General features: G+C 36.4%; 4 protein-coding genes across 4 annotated transcripts; 2 read left to right on the top strand and 2 right to left on the bottom strand.

Moving 5' to 3' along the window:
• The first annotated feature begins 826 nt into the window (after positions 1 to 826).
• Positions 827 to 11,442, top strand: LOC129790445 (chondroitin sulfate proteoglycan 4). Its single transcript, XM_055827918.1, has 8 exons — positions 827 to 866; positions 967 to 1,343; positions 1,842 to 2,087; positions 2,213 to 2,640; positions 3,214 to 4,683; positions 4,752 to 6,657; positions 6,728 to 7,369; positions 7,766 to 11,442. Exons 3-8 carry the CDS (start codon positions 1,985 to 1,987, stop codon positions 10,318 to 10,320), a joined length of 7,104 nt encoding a protein of 2,367 aa, XP_055683893.1. The 5' UTR covers positions 827 to 866; positions 967 to 1,343; positions 1,842 to 1,984; the 3' UTR covers positions 10,321 to 11,442.
• Positions 10,687 to 13,106, bottom strand: LOC129790451 (protein grindelwald). The gene is made up of 3 exons (XM_055827926.1): positions 12,499 to 13,106; positions 12,036 to 12,088; positions 10,687 to 11,945 (listed from the first exon to the last, which is right to left on the bottom strand). The coding sequence occupies exons 1-3, from the start codon at positions 12,648 to 12,650 to the stop codon at positions 11,452 to 11,454; spliced, it is 699 nt and encodes a 232-aa protein (XP_055683901.1). The 5' UTR covers positions 12,651 to 13,106; the 3' UTR covers positions 10,687 to 11,451.
• Positions 13,107 to 14,547: 1,441 nt separating this feature from the next.
• LOC129790443 (uncharacterized) lies at positions 14,548 to 17,657 on the top strand. The gene is made up of 5 exons (XM_055827916.1): positions 14,548 to 14,741; positions 14,880 to 15,081; positions 15,466 to 15,557; positions 15,620 to 16,798; positions 17,127 to 17,657. The coding sequence occupies exons 1-5, from the start codon at positions 14,702 to 14,704 to the stop codon at positions 17,438 to 17,440; spliced, it is 1,827 nt and encodes a 608-aa protein (XP_055683891.1). The 5' UTR covers positions 14,548 to 14,701; the 3' UTR covers positions 17,441 to 17,657.
• Positions 17,658 to 18,872: 1,215 nt separating this feature from the next.
• On the bottom strand, positions 18,873 to 20,725 carry LOC129790444 (WW domain-containing oxidoreductase). The gene is made up of 3 exons (XM_055827917.1): positions 20,423 to 20,725; positions 19,216 to 20,164; positions 18,873 to 19,130 (listed from the first exon to the last, which is right to left on the bottom strand). The coding sequence occupies exons 1-3, from the start codon at positions 20,512 to 20,514 to the stop codon at positions 18,945 to 18,947; spliced, it is 1,227 nt and encodes a 408-aa protein (XP_055683892.1). The 5' UTR covers positions 20,515 to 20,725; the 3' UTR covers positions 18,873 to 18,944.
• Between the last annotated feature and the right edge of the window lie 3,193 nt (positions 20,726 to 23,918).

Raw genomic sequence — 23,918 nt, 5'->3', positions numbered from 1 at the left:
TTAGTTTCCAGGCATTTATTAATGTATAAGAAGTCTCTTCTCCAACAATCGATGCATCTCAAGTGCATGCCTTCCATAGAAGGGAAAAAATAACATACAACACCATGTAACTATAATGTGCATTTTCAATTCCGAGGGCGAAATATTATGAGTCGAATGTGGATTGTAGCATGAGGGGAACGCACAACATTGTACGCCTCTCGGAGAGACAATTCAAATTCGGGTGCGGAAAACGACGATCTCCTCCAACAAAGTGATCTTCTGTTCTCTCTTCACAAGAGATTCTCAAGATTATTTTAGTCTCGAGTTGTCTTTCGTTATTAGTGGATCACCACAAGCTGTCTCTTGTGATCTTTACTACTTCTTCTCTTTTTTTTTCACTAACTTTTCTTCTTAACTTTTCTCAACGGTTCCTGTGCAATTGTGGAATTTTTGCCATTCAATAAAATATTTTTTTTTATTGAAACTGAGACTCATTGTTTCGTAAAGAAATGAGAGTGGATTTGACGACATGAGAATGATTTTTCTATTTAGTGTGAAACGGAAGAGTCAGTGAGGCCAAATTGTCTCGCATTTATTCATGCATAACGACAATAATTCATAATTTATAGGGGAATGGCGGAAAAAGTGATGATTGAGTGGGCGATTTCATTCACGAATTAAATTCTAAAGAAAATCCCTTACCTATTTTAAGTGTTGTGTGTAGAATTTTGTGTGTGCTAAGAAGTGAGTCGCGGGACAAATGCATGAAGGAGCAGTGAATCATGTTGTATGAGTTTGTGGCTTAAGAAGAAAAGTTTCCAAGAATAGATTCGTCGCTTTTCATTTTAATATACATAACATTGCGTATGTGTATATTATAGCTGGTGAGCCCATAAGATGAGACTCGTAATGCGTAAAGATGTTCCTCGTTGACGATTTATTTTTGTTAAATCTCATTTTTCATTTTGTATGTGGCGGCTTCAGTTCAATCCCGGCTCCACTTTATACATATTTAGTGCAACACAAGAAGTGATTCTCTAAAACCACTCACTTCTTCTTCCTCTCCAGGAAAATATATATGTAGCGGAAAATAAGGAAGGGAAGCATTAAGCAGAAATTACGGGGAAATTTGTAATCATACCAAATACAGCAGAGACACAGAAAAATAAACACAAATTCATTCCAAAATAATTGCACCCAATTGAGGAACATCCACACAAAATTGTTAAAAAGTGTAAAGTGTTTCTCGTGCTCTTGAGGAATTAATAGTGCTGAGTGATCCATTTAAAATCATTCACAGTTGATATTTATTGATACATATTTGCTGTTTCATCCACTTTGCAAGCACTTATTCTTGAGATGTAAGTTTTATACCTCATAAGAAAATAGATTTTCTCAATTTTTACGAGTTTTTATTTTTTTTTACTCTCAAATTTTTATTGAAAAATATATAGCAAAATATCATAAAAAAATGTTTCAATTTTTTGCACCTATTTTTGGATTAATTTGTGCAAAATTAAATTGAAAACTTTAACTTAAATAAAGCTTAAAGCTCTTTAACATTAGTTTGCCTTTCTCATATTCAACAAAATATAATAATTAATGAGTTTTTCAAGTTAAAAGCAACATATGAAAGAAATTCTTATTTTGTTTCAAATCATTTGGATTATTGGGAAAAGAAATTCATAATATTCTTATTATCTTAAAAGGATTAAAAAAAAATCCTTGAACTTCCTATCCCATTTTATTTTATACTTAATATATTTAAAAAAAAAATTATAAGGCATGTATTTAAGGAATTTTGTATATTATATATTTGCTGAATTTCCTCATTGCAAAATCTTCCGGTTACTATAAAGTAAGAATTGTGAATGAAGATCAATGGGTATTAGCACTCTCATCGTGGAGTGTGAGTGATCAAACGAAGCATCAACACGGAGTGGGATCTTTGAGAGTTTAGCAAGAGCTGCAGTGACGCTCATATCTCCCTTGTGGTGGCAACATGAAGAGGATGCTGAAGATGAGAGATGCCGTGGCTATTTTGGTACCAGCCGTACTATTTGTACTGCTGCAAACAGCTGTTCGTGGCGTTGACTGTGTGAAAGGTAAGTTAATGTAAATATTTTTGTTGTACGTTTCCCAATGCTCGCCTTTCATTTAGCAAAAAAGAAAAATAAAAGAAAAACTCCTCAGTCGTCTCAATTAATTTTCCACACTGTATTCTCTGCAGTGTCATTCTATGGTGCCAGTCATATTGCCATGCCCATGCAGGAGGCAAAGAGTTCAACAAATATTCGTCTGCGATTTCGCACCATGCTCCCTGATTGCTTCATCTTCCTTGCGGCTGGCCGAACGGATTATGCGCTAATCAACTTGGAGAATGGTCGCATTAAGTTTATCTTCAAAATTGAGGACTTTATCACAGAATTGTGGTCTCCGAAGAATATCATCTTTAACGATCTCAACTGGCACGAGATCGCCATACAGCGCTATGATTCGAATATCACAATGCAAGTTGATGAGCATTTTAACCGGAAAACCGTCCCATCACGTATTGGCGAGCTCAATATTCACTTTGGCGTCTTCCTCGGAGGCGTTGGAGACTTCTCTCAGGCGTACTTAAACACCGTGAATAATTTCCGTGGATGCATGTCTGATGTACGGCTACGTCCCAAAATAATATGTTGAGAGAAATTTTGTGACGAAATATGTAGACTCTTCCGTTTGCTATATATACAGAGACGGCTCAAGTTTGACGATCTTCATGATCTTGCATTTTGCACTTTGTTAATTTTCATGTTTAATATTTTAACGAATTTATTCTAATGCTTTTTAATGTTACTTTTTTTAATTTTGTATATTTTAGACAGTTTCTTAATTTTTATTTATTTTTTTATTCTTCAAATTGCATTTTTATATTATTACTTCATTTTGTAATTTCTTGAAAAATTTTAAAAATAAACTGAACTTCAGAAACAGATCCTCGACAATAATAATGTAAAAGTCCTTTAGAAAAAATATTTTGTCTGGTAAAATTAAAAAATATTTTTTTCTCTGAAAATTTTTCTGGGGACTGTATTAAACCATTAACTTTAAACGTTGATAAATCTGTTGAATTATTTTAAAATTTAAATTTAAGATTCTCATCACATTTTCTCTCAAATAAATTCTAATTTAAATCCCTTAAATGGAAAATTATGTTCTTTAATGTTAATGTTCTTTCCTTTACAGACCTACTACAACAACATAAATGTCTTCAAACGTGCTAAAGAAAGAACATCCCACGTTGCAAGTGTACGCGTTAGTTGGGCATGTGCTGCAGAATTCGATGCTGATCACCAACAGAGTGTGAGCTTCATCGAAGATGACTCCTTTATGGTTCTAGGAAAAGGAACGTCGTATTCGGGAGATATTTGGAATATTGAATTTCGTACAATTGAAGTGATTTCCAGTGTCCTCTACAACGTGGCGAATATGGATTTTATATCATTAGAAATTGTTGAGGCGAAATTACGTCTCTTAGTTGGAAAGGGATCAAATGCTGTTGAATTGATTCCCGATCGTAATGTTTCAGATGGAAAATGGCACAATGTGTCCATTCTCTATAGCCCTATGATAGTGGAAATAATGGTGGATGATGTTAAGAATGCAGCAAGTTTTGCAAATGGGAGTAGTCAAGTAATTGATCTGAGTGAGCAATTTTACATTGGAGGATTAGATATGAATTTAAGGAAGAGGGCTAATGTTAAAGGATCACGAGCAGCTGAAAGTAGTTTTCGTGGCTGTATGAAGAATATCAAAGTAAATAATCAATTGGTTGGATTTCCTGACATGAAAGTAACTCAAGGAGTTACAGTTGATTGTGTTTGGAGGTATCCTTGCATTGAGAGGCAACCTTGCATCATTGGGAGTATATGCCAACCGTATGCTATTGATGAATTTATCTGCCATTGCAGCCAAGCATTTTGTATAAAAAATGATTTTTTGGAGCGATATAAGATATTTTCAAGAGCCGATCTTCCCATTGATATAGAACTCTTAGCCGTGTCACCTATGCAGTTAATGGAAGGAGACAGCATATTCCTTTCACCAGCCTACATTGAGGTATTGTTTGACTACACAAAGCTTGGACTCATGGAGGCAGGTGTCATCTTCCACATAGTCCAACCCCCAAAACACGGAACTATAAGTATTGCTCCATTCACAAATGACGGCAATGAGACGAGCAGTAAACTCTTCTCACTTATGGACTTGAGTACTGACAAGGTGAAGTACACCCATTCCGGAAATGAACATTTTATCGATCATATCACAATTGATATGCAACTGGTATCCCCAAATAGGGAATCCATTCCAGACTACATCCAAGGGAAGCATAGATTTGTTCTTCATGTTAACATAACAGCCGTTAATGATGCCCCATCACTCTACATTCCGCACAATAGAATGCTGAGACTCACCCAAGGGATACCAAAAGTTATTGGATCTGATCTACTACTGGCATCAGATCCCGATAGTCCTGATAGTTCGTTAATGTATACCTTTCTACCGTCTCCGCATCCAAATCGAATTGTGGGAAAATTGGAAGTTGCAGGAAAAACTGTTACAACTTTTTCACAATCGGATGTTAATCAAGGACATGTTACCTACACAATTGAGTCTGATACTCCTGAAGATACTTTAATGGAAATTGCAATACAGGTAGAATGAATTTCAAAAGTTTTTAAACTTAAATTTTGCAGTAACGTACTACCTTTATTTCATTCCAGGTTTCCGATGGCATGGAAACAAGTCCAACGACAAATATGAAAGTTTCCGTACTACCCCTTCAACTACGCATGATCAACAACACAGGACTCATTCTTGTACACAAATCCTATGCTCTCATAACACCGTGGAATCTTTCTTTTGTCTCCAACTCCGATGATGATCAATTGGATGTGAAATTCGACGTAGTACGTCCACCGCAATATGGAAGTATTCAAAAGCTCAGAACCGTTGATTCTTCATGGATCACCGTGGATTCCTTCACGAGCAATCAAATGATTTTGGGACAAATTCGTTACCTTCACACAGCTGAATTTCCACAGCATGATGACTTTAAGTTTACCGTCTCATTTGCACCCATAACAATGTCCAAATCCTACGATTTTCGAATAACATTCACGAAGCTTAAAATTGGAATACAACGTCAGGAGAATTTGTACATAAATGGGACGAGTGATGTGGCCATTAAGAGTGATAACTTGTACCATCAAACTCTCCCACTTCCAACATTTTCCCGGAATATTATTTACATTGTATTGAAGCCACCAAACTACGGTATTATCTATGTAGATGGATACCCTCAAGCTGCTAAGGAAATGGACTCATTCACACAGCAAGATATTGATAAAAATATCATAAGATATCGTACATTCCACACTTCCTATTCAAGTTTCGTGGATGTATTTGAATTTGCCGTTTCGGTTCCGGAATGTGAAGATATTTCCGGGAAATTAAATATAATTTACAATCCCCTACAGGGCCAATCGAATTCTCTGATGTATCAGACAAAAGAAAAAATTGTCGTTAATGAGGGAAGAGCTGCACTTATAACGACTAATCACTTTGAGGTAGTCTTTGATCACTTCAAAGATCTCACTTTTAACGTATCTCATCCACCGAAGCACGGCTCAATTTGCAACTACGATGAAGCTAACATTAAAATAAATATTATGGACTCTTTTACATACGATGAGGTACTCTCGAGGAATGTTTACTACTGCCATGATGATTCGGAATCAGCACAGGATACCTTCACAATTCTCGTTCTATCGGATGCCGAATCAAATTTTCAATTTGTCTGCGAAGTAAGTGTTGAGATTAAATTAGTTAATGACAATGAACCCTATAATGTGCACCATAAAGTGTTCTACATTGTCAAAGAGGAAAGTAAGACACTGTCGCGTAGTGATCTCGAGTATGGGGATCACGATCTCGAAACAGGTGCACATAACATATTTTATTCTCAAGTCACTGTGCCAAATGGAATGATGTACAAGGAGGGTGTCGAGACGAATTTCTTCACACAGCAAGACATCAATGATCGTCGTGTTATGATCACGCATCACGGTGCTGAATATGGGAAGATTACATTTATTGTGTCGGATGGTGTGTTTGAAGTTCCTGGATTTTTGGAGATTCAAGCTTCGGAGCCATTCCTCAAAGTACGTGACTCAAATGCTTCTGTTGTGCAGGAGGGACGCTTCATCACGATTACTCACAATGATTTGTCCATTGAGACAAATTTGAATGCGGAACCCGATGAAATTGAGTACAGGATTACGGGTGAGCCTAATTTTGGAACAATTATGGCTTTGAAGAGAAAATTAAATGCAACAATCTTGCCGAGAAATCTCAATGTGACATCTATTAAGAATTTTACTCAGGGCAATGTGAATGAGGAGAAGATCATTTATTGGAATACTGAAGTTGCATCTATGGACAAGATAAGGTATCGCGTGGCAGCGAAAGGAATTTGGACTGAAGGTGAACTCCTTATTCGAATATATCCAGCTGCTTATTGGGATCTACTGCAAATCCGAAGGAATCAAACGTTGTTTGTTGAAGAGTCTACAAGTGTGATCATATCTAGGGATATTTTGGAGATTGTTCACCCAAAAATATCTCCAGGTAAGTCATTCATTTTCATTATAATGAAATTCATAAATTTTCTTTTTTCTTTTTCTTTGTATTTTTGCAGGTGATATTACGTTCCTCGTGACCACATCCCCCCAACATGGATATTTGGAAATTCAATCAATTACACTGGACGACGAATACAACAGCAAAGTTTTCGATCAGAGTACAATTAATGCTGAAAAAATGTTCTACATCCAAGCAGGAGTTAATCAATCTTCTGATTACTTTATCTTTGATGTAACCAATGGCATCACTTGGTTGCGTGATCTCAAACTAAAGATCATTATTATCCCGGAAAATTTATACATTTCAACACGGACAATCCTTGTTGAAGAAGGTGGGGCAGTAGCATTGTCTCCAGATGATATGATCCCTTTCTCCGAATTTTACTATGGAAAAATACTCGAATACAAAATTCTTCAGCAGCCACAATTTGGCAATATAAAATCCGGGAAATCTTCTAAAGTTAACAGATTCACGCAGAAACAATTAGAGGCTGGGCTCATTATGTACTATCACAATGGAAGTGAAAATTCCTCTGACACTATTCTCCTAATTGCTGTGGCGAGAAATAAGGAAAGTGTTCCATTCTATCTCCATGTTGCGATCCTCCCGGTGAATGATGAAGTACCGCAGGTTGTCACAAATACTGGGCTTCAAATGTGGACTGGTGGTCGGAGCACCATTCGACGGACTGATCTCAGTAAGAAAATTATTTAAAATAATATATTAAAAAAAAATACATATACTAATAGTCTGTTATTTTCACTACGCTCAACACTTTTTTTTATGCTTGAAAATATGCGGAAAATGTAAAGCAAAATCACTCTGTTTTATAAAAATAACATTTGACCGCTTCTTGCGATAACATAAATTTCACTCAGCAAGTTGATGTGTGAATGTTTTGACGACTTTTCATATTAATTTTAATTATGGCTTGTTATGAATGACAAATTAATTGAAATCAACATGAATAAATGAAATAATGACGATTTTTTTTGCTTTAATATTTCAATAATTTTTCTTACACAATTGTGAGTTCAACGAGACCATTAATAACGTAGAGATAATTAATGTTGCTTTTAAATTTTTTTTTCAGTGGCACAGGACTATGATACTCCAGCGGAGGAGTTAATTTTTGTAGTGCATGAGGTGGTAGGAGGTGTCCTAACTTTGGATGATGCTAGAGTCTCCCATAAAGTCATTGGGAATTTTTCACAGCGACAAATTGATGATGGAAATGTTTATTTTACTCATAACAGCTCTTTCTCAAGTGGTCAGTTGACCTTTTTCGTTACTGATGGGGTACATAACACCTCAAGGCAAATACTTTACATCACGGTTAATCCCGTGTCTCTCGTTCAAGTAAGGAATGAACATCTTCACGTGTTCCCATTGACGAGAAAGCAAATCCTTCCTGAGCAGCTGTATTTTAAGTGTACAGACGAAGAAAGAGCAGTGAGATATGTAGTAACTATCCCGCCGCAACTTGGAAGGATACTGTATGAGTACTCGGAAAATGGGATGGCAACTGAAGTGTCAGAATTCACACATAGTGATATAAGAGCTGGAAAAATACTCTACGAGCATACGCACACAATGCTGGAGCTAAAGACTAATGATTCATTCTACTTTGATGTCATCTCCAATCATGCTAATAGTCTGATTGATCAAATTTTCCAAATTGACATATCAGTGTCATCAGGAGGTCTTCTGAGATTTCTTCCAGTTCCACGAATAAGTCTTGACGAAGGGGAATTAGCACCAATAAAGCTGGATCTATCGAAGGTGCTTGAGTATCTGGAAACAAGAGCTGGTATTCATGATCCTGAGCTCTACATTGAACCCTTCGTACCAAATCATGGCGTTGTAGAGATCATTGATGGGAAGATGAATGCATCCAATAATCGTCTTACTCTTCAAGATTTCAACAACAACCGTGTTTACTACAAACACGATCATTCGGATACAGTTGAAGATCGTCTCTTGATGTCAGTTTACCTACTACAGGGGCATATTTTCTTATGCAATCTCACAATTCCCATCATAATCAATCCAATCAATGATCAACCTTTTCAGTTGATCACGCAATCTCCGCATATTTCAGTTGTAGAAGGAGAGAATAAGACAATAACCAAGTCGGAGCTACTAACTCAAGATGCAGATACGCCATCATCGGAGATTGTCTACGACATTATAAGTGGTCCAACTGTTGGTGTTCTCTTCAAGGTGTCAGAAGAAGGAATTGCCCAGGACATCATGACCTATGGCAATCAATTCACTCAGTTGGATATAGATGAGGGAAGAGTAATATACATCCATTCTGGAAGAGCACAGTCAACCACGTTCTATTTCAAAGTCTCCGATGGTGAGTTCAAGCCTGCCTATGAAATCTTCAACATCAACATTCTCCCCATAACGATAACCGCTGGCTTCCAAAATGACGCCATACTTGTGCCACAAGGAATTTCAGCAGCACTAATTGAACAGAGGCACCTGTACATTGAGACGAATGTTCATAAAACCCGACTTATGTACAACATAACAATGACACCTACGGCTGGTCTTATTCTACGCAATGAAAAGCCCGTTTTGCGTTTTAGTCAAATGCAATTGGTTGAGCATGAGATCTCCTACATGCAAACTGATCTATCACGATCAAATGATACATTCCAAGTTACAGCCTATATTTCAGACACCAACTATGGGGGAGTGATCACAGTTAAGGTGATCGTACATCCTTTCATAGCTCTCAATGCTATTACAGTAACAGCAGGTGATAAGATACGATTGAGTACATCTGCTATATCGCATCATTCTTCAAATCTAAATCTCAATAGATATAATCCCAAATTTACCATCACAACTAGAGCAAAGCATGGCAAATTGAAGAAGATCACTCGAACAACTGGAGATGGTGAATCCTACAAAGACAAGGACATTACATCCTTTACGTACAAAGAACTAAAGAGTGGCGTCATTTACTTTGTGGCTAAGAAATTCCCTGATGAAGATCTCTACACTATTACTGATAGTTTTGACTACGTACTGCACATTAAGTCTGTTCAACCTGCTCAGGGGACAGTAATTATTACGATCAATTCGCATGATCTCGCAACAGAGGAAAATGGAATAATGGTTGCAGATTCTAGCTTACCAATTAACTACGTGCTTATCGTATGTATTGTAGCAGCCATTGTTGTTCTCTCCTTAATCCTTGTTGTCATCATAAAATGTCGAGCTGCCAGTAAAGTGGCAAAATCTAACAAAAAGGACTATCCACCATCACTGCCACGACCACCAGACTTCCTTCCATACGGCGTCCGTGTGAACACTTCGTCAGATCCTGAATCAATCCCAGCTACAGCTGCATCAACTCCCCTTCCTGGATTGAGCAATGTTCCCCAGTGCAAAGTAATTCCAATTGGATTTGATCCCAATGATTTCCAGGATACGGAGTCTGATATAGCGGATTTAAACCTTCCGGATCCGCAGCACTCCCTGCATTATCCATATGGGGATGACAATGAGAATTGGTGCCCTAGCTACGATGTCTGCAATGACATTAACTACACTTCGTTAGCACAGCCACAGCAACCGCCTACGCCACAAGGAACGAATCCCCTACTTAGGCGAAATCAGTACTGGGTGTAGTTTTATGAATTTCTCTCATTTTTAGGGCGAAAATGACTTATTTTCTTAAGCAAAAAAAATTAGTCTTGAAAAATTAATCTATGAGATTGGCATTTTGTAACAAATTATGGTAATTTAATCGACAATATTCAATGTCAATCAAATCGCATTGTACTGAAGTAATCCGTACCAAAAATACTTACAAAAATGAAACTAACTACTTATTAGTTAATTTTATACCTAATTATTAAATCATTTTTAGTTTAAGTTTTTCATACAATGAATAATCCAAAATCAAATTTCAATGCCAATAATACCAAAGCTATTTGAAAACGAAAATTGTTTAAAAAAATCTAATCTAATCTAATCCAAAGGAAACCAAACATATTTTATTCTAAAAATAAAATTTATTTATTAAGGAATGATCTTATAGATTAGGTAATTAAAAAAATAAATGACTTTGTCTGTCTATTCATTGAAGGAAAACTCATTAGGTACCTATATGATTTTTCCTAGATTTTATATTACAAATTCAGTTAAAAATAGTTGGTTTATTACTTTTGTGAAATACCAACTTATTAAATGAGCATATTGAAACAATTTACAATAAGTAATTTTAATTAAGTTTACCTGAAAGGGTTATTTCTGATTTTTATTACTTATGATTTTTTAATTGAAACAGTTAAGTACTTAGCACAAGATATAAGTAGTTTTATTTTACAATGCAATTAGAATTATTTTTAAACAAAAAAAATATATAAAACAAAATTAAGATTTTCTTTTATAATTTAATCAAATTATTTTGTGATATTGATTATATTCGGTATATTATATAGAATTAATAAAGTCAAATTATTAAAAAGTTGCATTTCAGGTAATTTAGCAAATACATATTACTTTGAAAGCACATTTTTATGCTCTTACTTATAGAATACAAATTATTGCCACTAATGAGTAATACAACCTAAAACATTTTTTCCTTAAAAGATAGCATTTCTAGGATAGAAGTCCTTAAGCGTAGTGCAAAAATGTGTGTAGGTAATAATACTTTACACTGTAATTTATACTATATTTTGAACAACTAACAAATTTTTGTGATGGGAGTAATGACTTTCAATATAGAAAGTTTTTTTTTGTGAAAAACGTTTTTTTTTAGAAAGTCGTCTCTGGACCATGTGGTCGACCGGTAACACCCGCAATGGGTGTCACGGTCATACCTCTGTTGTCGTAGGAGTAATCGAGTGTAGAATCTTCGGCTGGATATCTGGTACTTATTGGGGTACTTACAGTCTGAACAGTTGATCCGTCAACGGAGAAAATTGATGAGTCTCTTTTGGCATTGCAACTCCTAGCCAAGTCCGTACGAATTTGCAATTTGGGACTTTGAGTATTGGGATTTGCATGAGTGAGATCAACGACAGGACATTGTTTTTTCTTCATTGATTTTGATTTGAAGATCTTGGCGCATGTGAAACCCAAGTGACCCCTTCGATGCAGCCATCGCATGAAAAGGAGTCCATGGATGATCAGGAAGATGATAAGTAGAACCAAAGTAATAATAATGATCACAGTCTGACGATTTTGCAGTTGATTAAACTCCGTCGAGAGATGATTCATCTTATCGTACAATAAACTGTAGATATAATCTGTAATTATAAGTCAAACAAAAATATTTTTTTCTCTTAATTCTAGATTCTATATAACGATGAAAGAGTTACAAAGTAGGTAATACTTACGGTGGCAACTTTTATGGCACTCGATTTGATCAGCATTGTGCGATGTAGTGTTGCTGTAAAAATAAATAAAAAGTTTTTAACATTAATAAAGAAAGAAAACTAATATTATTCTCTAAAAACCAGAACAATATGAAAATTTCGATAATTTGAACTACGTCTTCTCTAAATCGTTAAATCCTTATTAAGAAATTTTTATCCTAACCAGTAGATATTCATTCCTTTCAGAATTATTTAGGCTTCAGAACTACTTAATATACCATACTGTTATTTAAAAAGAAATTTAAAGGACTTATTTGAAAAATAGCAGCTTTATTCTCCTAAAATTGATTTTCTTAAACTCCTTTCCCTAAATAAACCCTAAGGTTTTTGGGTAGGTATATTGAACTATTTTTATAATAATTTTTTTTTAGTTTCTGTTAATTAATTTTTTATTTTAGAAAATAACTTAATATAAGAATCTAACCAAATTCTTTCACAACTGTTGCACTGTGTGGTATCGGTTTTACAGTACTCATCAATCTTGCAGAATCTAGCACCACACTGTGGTCCAATAATGTTGAGTGTGGCCTCTGATGCACCAACAATTCCAAATATTAAAAGAGGAATCATTTTCATGTCTTTTCACAGAATAAAACAACAACTTTCCCTCGGACAGTGACAATATTTTCCACTTAAATCATTGAAGAAATTTCCTATTATTTACTAAACACTGGATATTTTCAGTCTGCCGTAATTTTATATACACGTTCATATGCTTTTCAACAATAAATAAAAACTTGTTCATTTAACACACTCTTTGTGATGATTCATCTTCTCACAGGTCTTTTGCCGTGTACAATTAAGGTATTTTTTGTAATCAAAAGAATAATTTATTAACTTTTAACCAAATTGTTATTAAAGTAATGTGTTCAGTAGCACTGAGATCATTTTATAAATCTTTTTAACAGCATAAAATTAGATATTTTAGTGGACGGTGACTTCCATTATGAATTGCACGAATGACTGAGATCACCAATTCTCCTCCACAGAGGTAACACTTTTCTGTGGATGTGTACACCTGAGAGATGAGTTTTAACATCAAAATGGGAACGAATTGGATATTTTTAATTTTTTATGTTTGATATCATTCTATTAATTAATTAATTAAATACTTAATTAAAAATTTTGTAAAATTATCAGAAAATTTCTGATCAGAATTTTTCTCTTAATAATAATCTTTACGTTGCCCGTAGTGCTTCTAATTCGACTCTGATTCTCTTACACTCTGTTGTGGTGTTGTGGCATTCCTCAGCTCTTTTCCTACCTGAGCCATGTTTACCTGTTGCACCTGCGGGTGTAAGGGGAGAAGTGAACTCTAAATTCTAAAAACCGAACATAATGAGGTAGTGTTTGTGACCTGATAGAAAACTATACAAAAACTCGAGCTTGATATGTTTGTTATAATTTTACTTAAGGATTTGTAAAATATGTAGTAGGGATATGTATGTAGGTATTATTGATATTTACGATCACAGTTTTCGGAACTTCTTAAGATTTATAAGATGAAAATTCTTGAGGTTTTTTTTTCTCAGCTATTATTTATCTTAAAACATTTCTTAAAATTTTAATAAATATTTTTTTTTGGGTTAAATTACCAAATAATCCTTAATAAAACAAAATCTGTGACTGATCCTTGAAAGAAATCCTAAATCAGAATAATCCTTACATTCTGCTTTAAAATAAATTCATCTTGGGATGAAAAGAATTAAGTCGGAGATCTAATTAATTTAGGTATCACCAGAGTATTTTGTTATAATCCTTAACAAATGACTAATTAACATAAATATCGCATTTTTTTTTAAATATGAGAACTATGTTTTATTTATGATTTTATTGAATTTTTTTAAAGTAGATATCAGCACTTTTTAATTAAAAATCTTATCTTTGTTTAAAAAAAAATGTAAAAATTATATAGTTCTTTTAAATTTCTCTAATGTATTAGCTTACCTATCACATTACAGAATACATTACTTGTGCTGTTTTACTTCTCAGCAGTCTCCAATATGTATGGTGAAATGGTGAATATATACGTGCTATACTGCTCTTTTAATTTTTTCACAGCTCTTGTATTTAGACTTGCTCAAGAAATATTATTTCTTAAGGAAAAACTCCTATATAATGGATGAAAAAAATTTTAAACTTGCTATGCCACGATTGTGGTATACCAACTAATTACTGGACATTTTCTAATTGTTTTTTAAGCTAATAATTTTTTTGTATTAATGCAAATTATGTTGTACTTTTATATTTTATATAGAATCATCTTCAGAACACAATTAATTTCTTTTATGATTGATTCTGAAAAATTTGAAAAATCATGCTTATAAATTTTCCTTTATGAAAAGTATTGTGAAAACTCATTCGTTAGGATAATATGAAAAATACAAAATAATAATTAATTATTATAAAATTCATTTATAAATACGTTCCCCTCCAATGATTCCCATTTAACGTGAACCACCTAAGTTTAACCAATCTCTGTTGTTTTGTGTTCTCTTGTGAGTTTTGTATTTTCTTTATAGTGCTACGAAAAGTGTGGCTTTTGTCCCTCAACTGTGCCCAAAATAATGTGAAATTGTGATGTAGTGTTAGCAAAAGCCGAATTTTATCAAATTATATTGTGGAAAATGACGGAGAAATTGCCAAAATCAGGGCGAGTGAATGCAAGTAAGTCAATCAATGATGAATTTAGATTACTTTCTCAATTATATTTTTTATTATTTTCCCATAAACGGGAGATTTCTTTTCAACGTGTCACTGAAATTATTTATAATGTTTAATTTTTTTTCTACTTCATTGAAAAAGTGTGCAAAGAGTGGATTGTTCGTGAAGACGGAGCTTTAGCATATCAACTCCAATCACAGGAGATTAGTGAGCACTATCGTGGGAATCGCTTCCGCAACGCCCTAGTTCGTCAGGACTATCCTACGGCTTTGCATGAGCAGATAAAAGAAAAGGAATATGCTGAAAGGCAGGCAGCTCTATATCATCAAATGATCAATGAGCAGTAAGCTATATAAATTTTTTATTTAATTTATCCATTATCCTTGATAGATGGAAAAATGTCCTTGTGCTCATTTTGCTTTATTTGTAGATAAATTGAGAAATTTATAGAGTAAAGATTTTGATATAAACTGTATTGAAAGGTCTGCAACTTTAGCATTTGAGTAAGAGATAATTAAAGTTCGCAAGAAGTGGTCAAGAGAGACATAATTGAGCAAAGTGACGGGAAAGAAAAGAATGTTAAACGTTGTTCCTTCTGTGAATGGTTGAGTCAGTGAAATAAGATCTCATTTATCATAGCACAATTTTTTTTATTTATCTTCAGAACATTTTATCTTATAACACAAAAATGCTGTGAATAAGTAAATGGACTTAATTATTTTTTTAGGGAAGAAGCTGATGCAAAATTGGCATATGATTTAGCGATAAAGGTTGATAATAAGGAGGATGATCGTGGACAGAGACGCTTAAGAAATAAAGGTAAAAAATATATTTTAATCATTTATTCTGTTTTTTCTTTAAGCATTTTCTTGTTTTTGTAGAGCAACTTCCTATTCAGAATGAATTGCCAATTCCACCACGGAATGCAAATACTCAGCGACCAAATATTATTCAACACACTCCTCCAATTGAACATACAAATGATAAAGATACTCAATTGAATTATGTTCAATTGGACCTCCCACAGGCATCAACTTCGGGACAAAATTCAACTTATGACACAGTTTACAATGCTCGGTCCAGGTATGAGGACAATGGTGACAATAATTTTCTTCAGGCACACAGTGTGCTTCCATTGGATGATTGTCCGATAAATCTGCAATCTCATACGCCAGAGAAGATTTTGGCGCCACTTTTGCCACGTCGTGAGGCTCTACAGGGACGTGAAAATCGCTTTGCGGAAAAACCCGTAGATGCCTTTGAGCAGAATCTCAATGAAATTGGGAATACAACAAAGTACAGCCACAAGCACTATGGATCCCTTCCTGAGGATGATGTTGCAGCCAATTGCAACTTCCATAAACTTTCACCGGCAAAATTTGACTATCTTATGGGTAATACGTCATCCAGCTGCGCAGGAGCATCAAATGATGCTCTCCTCGATTCCCATGATGATCCAATTGAAACTCTACGGGACCTGGGATTGCCACCTGAAGAAATACAGGAAATTGATAGGCGAGCCCGCCAGGAGCGGAAGGATGAAGAACTAGCACGACAACTTCAGGAGCAACTTACTTGTGAAATGACTCAAGAGGAACGTGATCGTATCCTTGCTATGGAAGCACAAGACAAGGAACTTGCACGGATGTTGCAGGATCGTGAGAGAGCAAAGGCAAAGAGGGCAAAAGAGCGTGCTCGACTAAAGAAGCAACAGCAACAGCAACAACTCGAGGAGGATCCCAAGGTCCCGGGAAAGCCACTCTCCATGGAATCAGATGGTGATTCCTATGCAAATCCTGTTGATTTTCTCGAGAACAATCAACTCCCTCAAGCGTACACGCGGGAACGTAGGGAATGCTATGAGGATACAAGAGGAACCTCTTCAGGGGGATATGATCACTACGGGAGGAATTCCTTCCTCAATGATGAAAACTATTCGAATCCTGTGGATATGCTCGTACAACCCAATGGTACTGACCAAGTTAAGGTTTCCATTAATGTGAAAAAACAAACAGCCGGTGCAAAAAAACACGATGATCTTCATGACTATTCCATGTCAGGTGAGTGGAATTAAAAGTTCGCGAAAATGTTCAGTTTTGTATAGAAATGTAGGTATAGCAATGGTGGCAATGAGTCTGACTCATCTAAATACGTCGACCTTGCACTTTGTCAGTAAGACTTTCTCTGGCATAAAAAAATACATATTACTGCATAAAGAGAATGAGAAAAAGAGATATGGAAAGCAAATTAAAATAAATCTTCATACAAGAAATGTTAAGATTGGATTGATTTGCTTTCCACTTTGTCCAATGAATGGTGTGAAATTACAGATTAACATCATGTATGAATGCACTGAAGTGTTCCACTTTCTTGCTACTTTTTTTTTAGCATCATCAAGTACCAATCATCAAGGTCCAACAAGACCAAATCATCTGGATATTCGTGGCCCAATAAATCGTCCAGCAGCACCACGTGCTCATTTGCCGGAGGGAATTGATAATATTGCTGCTATGATTGATCCAACGTACCATCAGAGCTCCAGTTCGACACCTGGAAGTGCTTTGACGCCTCCGGAGATGCCTGAATTTTCGGATCATAGCTCCAGCCCAGTGCCTCCATACATGCCAATCCAAGGATCGCGCCGTAGCACGTCTCTGGAAAATAAAAAGAAGAAATCAAAAGACAAGTGTGCTCATCAATAATCTCACTCAAAACTCCAATAAGTATTTTATATTATATCAACTTCCTCATCCCTTTTTGAAAAATCTTTTCAATAATTTTTATACACTTAAAATAGCTATTAAACACTCATGATGATTTTTTGTTGCATTTTGCGATACTCCTTTTAATGTATCGACATGTGACAATTTTTTTTAGATCTATATATTGAAATAAATTAATAAAATATTATGCAAGAAATTATTATTTTTTAGCTGTGTTTCTTTCAGACACAGCTTTTGTGTACCGAGCAAAATCGAAAGTCGTCAGATCGGGCTCAAACTTGGGATGAGCACGAATTAGGGTCCCCACATTCCAAAAAACGTATGCGCCAAAAATTTTTTTTTCCGGCCGTCCGGCCGTCCGTCCGGCCGTCCGTCCGGCCGTCCGGCCGTCCGTCCGGAGTTCAGAGCTAAATTGCAAGAGAACGGTAATAGATAGAGACTTGCGGTAAACGGCAAAGTTTAAATATCGACCAGAAGACGTCCGATTATGACGTCAAATTTTACCCCCCACCCCCGCGTCCGCCATTTTGAATAACCTCAAAATTTTGTTTTCGCTATATCTCAGTCCCTGTAACAGCTAAAAATCTGAAATTTTGATATGTTGTAGGGGCCATCAAGAGCTTTCCAACGATACCTCATTTTCGAAAATCGGTCAAGCCGTTTAGCCAATATGGCTGCCACAAATTTTCATCGAAAATCGACCATAACTCGAAAACGGCTTGACCGATTTCGATCAACCCGGGGTCAAATGAAAGATCTCAACAAACCCTACAACTCTCCAAAACATCCGAAGTTTCAAAAGTGACCGCTAGGGGGCCAAAATTCAAAAACAAAATTTTCGATGAGTTTTCGATTAATATCTCGAAAACGCCATTATCGATTTGCTTCATTTTTTGATATGTTATAGCTGACTATATTATCTAGCTCCATGCCAAAAATGAAGAAAATCTATGTCGCCGTTCTCGAGATATAGCCTTCCAAAGTTGGCATGTCATATCTCAGGTTCTACAAGTCCGATTTTAATCAACTCAAGCGCAAATGAAAGGTTTCGTGAAGCTCTACAAATGTCTAGAACATTGCAACTTCGAAAAATGACCGCGAGAGGCGCTAAAGTCAAAATAAAAATTTTCGAAAATTTCGAACTCGAATATTTCGAAAATGCTATTATCGGTTGACTTCATATTTTAATATATTATAGTTGAGGTTAAGACCTTTCCAACGATAGCTCAAACTCGAAAATCTATGGAGCCGTTCCCGAGATATGGCGTTTTAAAGATTTCTTGCGGGATGACTTTTCAACTTTTCCCGACTTTGCGCGTATTTAAATGAATTTGCGTTCTAGTTTGCTCTCACAAAATTGGTACACTGAAAGAAACACAGCTCTCGTAAGCTTGGTCAGCTTACCAGTACATTTTTTTCTGTAAGAAAATTATTTATTTTTCCCAACCACGTTTTACATGTAGGTACAAAAGAGGCTGACTGACTATTGATTTTGATGGATAATTTGTTCAATCATTTTCTCACTGAGTTCCCACACCTTTTCCGACATTTGGTCGTTCTGTGATAATTGGCTGGGTTCGCAGAAAAAGCAATTGTTGAAGTAAATTCCTGTAAGCCCCGTCAACTCTGGTGCCACAAGGCAAAATATCGTCGTACTGGCTGCTTGTTGCTAAAAAAAAGAAACATTTTATTAGATTTTTAATTGTTGTTTTAACTGAGATTTGGTTTAACTGAAGAACAACATTTTTTTTTACCAGTGACTTTGTGAATGGTCGTACAATGGCAAAGAAAAGTCGAAAGAGCCACCAGTGTCGGGAGAGGCTAGTTGAGACCAAGTTTCCGGGATGACAGACAAACACAGAAATCCCCCGGTTTTGCCAGCGTTTCCCCAATTCCCGCGCGAAGAGGACGTTGCAAAGCTTGGAATTGTTGTAGGCCATCATGGAGCTATACTTTGATTCCGAAACCGAGAGATTGTGCTCAGACAACCCATCGAGCTTAAGGTTGGAGAATCTGTGTGATTCCGAAGACAGGACAACGACACGCGATGTATGATCAAGAAGGTCGCTGAGGAGGAGTGTAAGATGGAAATGCGAAAGATGGTTAACTTGAAAGGTCATCTCTAGGCCATCTTGTGTGAGGGTATGTGCCGTCCCCATGACTCCTGCATTAAGGACCAGATAGTCGATGTGCTTGAATTCAACTTTAATCATTTTGACAAAATTCTCGCATGACTTGAGGCTGCACAGATCCAATGGGCGGAAGTGCATGAGCTTCGCAGCATGTGGACGCTCCTGGCCGATCTTTGCAATTGCTTCCTCAGTTGCCTTTTCATTGCGATTCGCCATAATGACGGTGCACCCGTGAAATGCAAGAGATTTTGCAGTCTCATATCCAATACCCACATTGCACCCTGTTATGATGGCTAACTTCCCAGAGAGATCACGTCCATGGAGGATCTGCAGGGCAGTACTTGAGCCATCAAAGCGCTGCCGAATTTCGCTTACACTTGGTGCTACTTCTTCAACGGCAAATGCCAATCGGGGATCAATGTATGTGGTTGTTTTGTTGTTGTGATCAATGAAGATGACTTTTCCAGTCGCCTCTTCGATCTTCCTTTCCCACCCCATTGGCAACTCACCAGCTACCTTCTTGATTTTTCCCGTTCGAGGATGACTCCACTGCGTACTTTTGCTGTGATGGCTACAAGGAATAAAAAAATATTTAAATACTTTGATTTTTTAGTTATACCTATATTTTATTGAATCTTCACATATATATGTGAATAATATGCCAAATATATTCTCTTTGTAGTCTCAAGATTGTCAAATATATCGCAAACTTATCAAATCCATTTTTTCGCAGGAGAAAATAAAAATGCTGATGAAGTCTACAAAGGCGTGGCTTCATAACAAAAAAAATGATAAAATTAGAGAATCACGTCGGTTTTTTTAAACTTACTTAACATAATAAACATATCCATCGTTTGTGGCCCGCTCTTCCCAAGCTGGAGGCAATTCGTCTTCAGAATCCGTATCCGGTGCTAGAGCCATGTCTTTATTAAAATTCCACGTAAACTATCAGGAACAATACTACACACTTTGAACGTTCGTTTAACACTAAAGATAATCGAAAATATTTCTAGCGGATAAAATAGAAAAATTCTCACAATTTGTAAAAAAAAAACGTGTCAATTACAATGGAGATTACCGCATACAGTACGCATAATAAATTTTAATACCTATATGTATGTATATATGTGGATACATAAACAATATATTGACTACCATTTCCTACACACAGCTGTTTATGTACCGGAAAAAATGGTAGTAAGATTTTCTTGTACAATTTACACAAGACTTAGCAATTTTTAACATTTTATCATTAAAAGAAAATAAAGCCGAAAAACTGTTTTCTGGATTTTTTTATTTTCAATTAAATATGTATTAGATGGCAATGCATATGATCATTGATATATCATCACAGTAACCTTTGTAATTCGACCTCAAAGAAATACAGCGAAGAAAAATTAATATATTGTAGGCATTGAGACCGAAGGCCAAAAATATTATCCCGTGCCATGGTCCGTTATGTGTGTAATCTCTCTCGGAGAGGGCTGTGATGGTTGATAAGCGTTGCCCTAGCGGTGCTTATCATGCGTTGGTCATTCTCTCGTGAGCCTTGATGCCGAGAGGACCGGTACGCTGAAAGAGGGTTGGCTATCACAGTCACTCTCAGTTAATAAAAAAAAATCGGCGCCTACAAATTCAGAAGTGGGATACAACCAAAATTGTATCCATAGAAGTGAGTATAAAAAAAATCCAAGTGCGTAGCTGTGAAAAAGTGAAAAAAAATGCAAAGTCGTCGTGGCGGCATGTGGAAAAAAGAAAGTGCGCCACATGGATGGCACTTGGAGGACGTCAAGGAGGTGCTGCTGGGAGTCCCTAACGGAACATGAAATGGGACTGGAAGGCGCAGGAGGATTAATCAGCGTATCGGTGGTGTTAAAGTGCTCCATGATCTTGGAGGAGCAGGAAAAAAAAGGAAAAAACACGTTCGAACATGTCGAGACATGTTCGAAGAATGCGTGTCAGTGGCTTGGGCATAGTGTGGGCAGAAAAAGGAGGAACAACGTGCTCATGGATGTCCCAAATGGGGGTCTTGAGGGTGATCGTCAACAGTTTCCAGCTGAAGTGTATCGTGCAGTGGCTTGTGATGTCGCGTGCAGCGACAAATGCACCCACCAATTGGAGCGGTTTTTAGTGCCAAGGAGGAGCACATCAGGGGACTAAAAACTTTGCCCATAGATCGGACGTCACGGGAAAAAATCTCACACCAAAAGTGAGAAAATTGAGAAGAAAAAGCTGCGCAAGAAGGCAGAAAGGCAGCGAAGTGGCTCGAGGAAGTGGAGGAGAAAATTCAAGGGGATTCAGTGGATGAGAAGGAGGCACGAAAAGCCTTCGATGGATCCCATGATCTCCGGTAATTGCATGTTGAGCATGATGCCAGAGAATTCACCGAAGGGAAATCAATGATCCTCACGCTAAAGGATCAAGACGTGTTCAATGAGCACGGGGATGCTCTCGTGAAGGTCAATCTCACGGACACAGAGAAAGTGCCTACATGAGAGTCAGGAGTTTCCCGCTGCAGATCGGGAGGGCCGAAGGCAGTGGCAGGATGATGGAATGGTCGGCGATTCCATCTTGGGCATCTTGGGCGGCATGCTAATCTCAGGAGGAGAGGATCAGCATGGAACTGGACGAGTGGGAAATAAAACTCGGTGAGTTTGTTCCATGTTTTTAATTATTTCTGTAGGTTAATGGCCACATTAATTGAGGAAATGGCCAAAGAAGAACGGAAATAATTGAAGAGTAGCTATAATGCATTAGTGTGGACCCTAATGCAATCTGCTAGTGTGGACCCTAGTGGATGTTGGCCAATACATTAGTGTGGACCCTAATGTGATCTGCTAGTGTGGACCCTAGTGGATAATGGCCAAAGCATTGGTGAGAGTCCAATGCAATCTACTAGTGTGGACCCTAGTAGATGGTGGAGTAATTGGTCAGTACATTGGTCGGAGATCCAATGTGAACTACTAGTGTGGACCCTAGTAGATTATAAGGTTGACCAATACATTAGTGTGGACCCTAATGTGATATGCTAGTGAGGACCCTAGTATGCGAAGGAACGTAAAGAAATTAGTGAGGACCCTAATTTGAATTACCCTACATGCCACCCTACATAGACCTAAGGCGTTGCCAAGGGACGGCAACAGTGTCAGGGCTGGCCGAATTGTAGGCATTGAGACCGAAGGCCAAAAATATTATCCCGTGCCATGGTCCGTTATGTGTGTAATCTCTCTCGGAGAGGGCTGTGATGGTTGATAAGCGTTGCCCTAGCGGTGCTTATCATGCGTTGGTCATTCTCTCGTGAGCCTTGATGCCGAGAGGACCGGTACGCTGAAAGAGGGTTGGCTATCACAGTCACTCTCAGTTAATAAAAAAAAATCGGCGCCTACAATATTTAAAAAAGTTTTTCATTTCAACAGCAATTTTTCAAAGATTTTACTTTCATCTGCAAGTTGTAGGTATGTTCTAAGCTTTTACTGCATCTGCTACATTTAGAAGTAATGGTTTTGACTAAATAGACTAAATATCAATCCAGGTAAATCTTTTAAATATATTTGATTGTCTAAATATAATTCCACACACTCGATCAATGTACCGAATGAATGATCAGAAAAAAACAATTCGAGGGCTACATTGTAAAATCGGATAACTTTGTATGAACTCCGAATTAACTTAGCCGAAAGGAAAAAGGACAAATGATCAGCAAATATCCTAGTCCTACATCTATGGAGTAAACAACATTGATCATAGAATACTTTTATGATGTAAAATATAACGAACATCAATCACCAATCAAGTCAAAAACGGTTCACAGCGACCTTAAGAAATTAAATAATCTATCTCTTTCTGAGTTTTGTTGAATTAAAAATCTGTTAAAAATATGTACGTGAAACTGTTTTATAATTAATTATGGAAAATCTAGCATTTTTGAACTAATTTAGAAAAAGAAAAAAAAACAAACATTTTCACGTATCCTTTTTAAATACTTTTAAAGATTGATTAAAATTTTATATTTTCGTTTTTAGAAATGATTTTTATCGTCAATAAAATTCTTTAAAATAAGAGACTTATACACTCCCTCTCGTAAAAAGGCCCTCGTGTTGTTGGATATCGAAAGCTACCTATTACTGCTTCGCATGGACAGCATCACATCAACAATATTTAGGGCATAACCATACGATTCTAAATTGACCTTGCTACAATATTTTTATTTGTTCCCTGAGTGTTAGAGAAACTTATGTATATATACAGTGTAATTACTGATATATATTTTTCTCCATTTGAAATTCTTCTTCTTCGCCATCTATTTTTTCATCTTAACAATACAC

Source organism: Lutzomyia longipalpis, chromosome 2, assembly GCF_024334085.1.
Source record: "Lutzomyia longipalpis isolate SR_M1_2022 chromosome 2, ASM2433408v1".
In the NCBI taxonomy this organism is placed as follows: Eukaryota; Metazoa; Arthropoda; class Insecta; order Diptera; family Psychodidae; genus Lutzomyia; species Lutzomyia longipalpis.
This window is presented reverse-complemented; position numbering and strand designations above follow the sequence as displayed.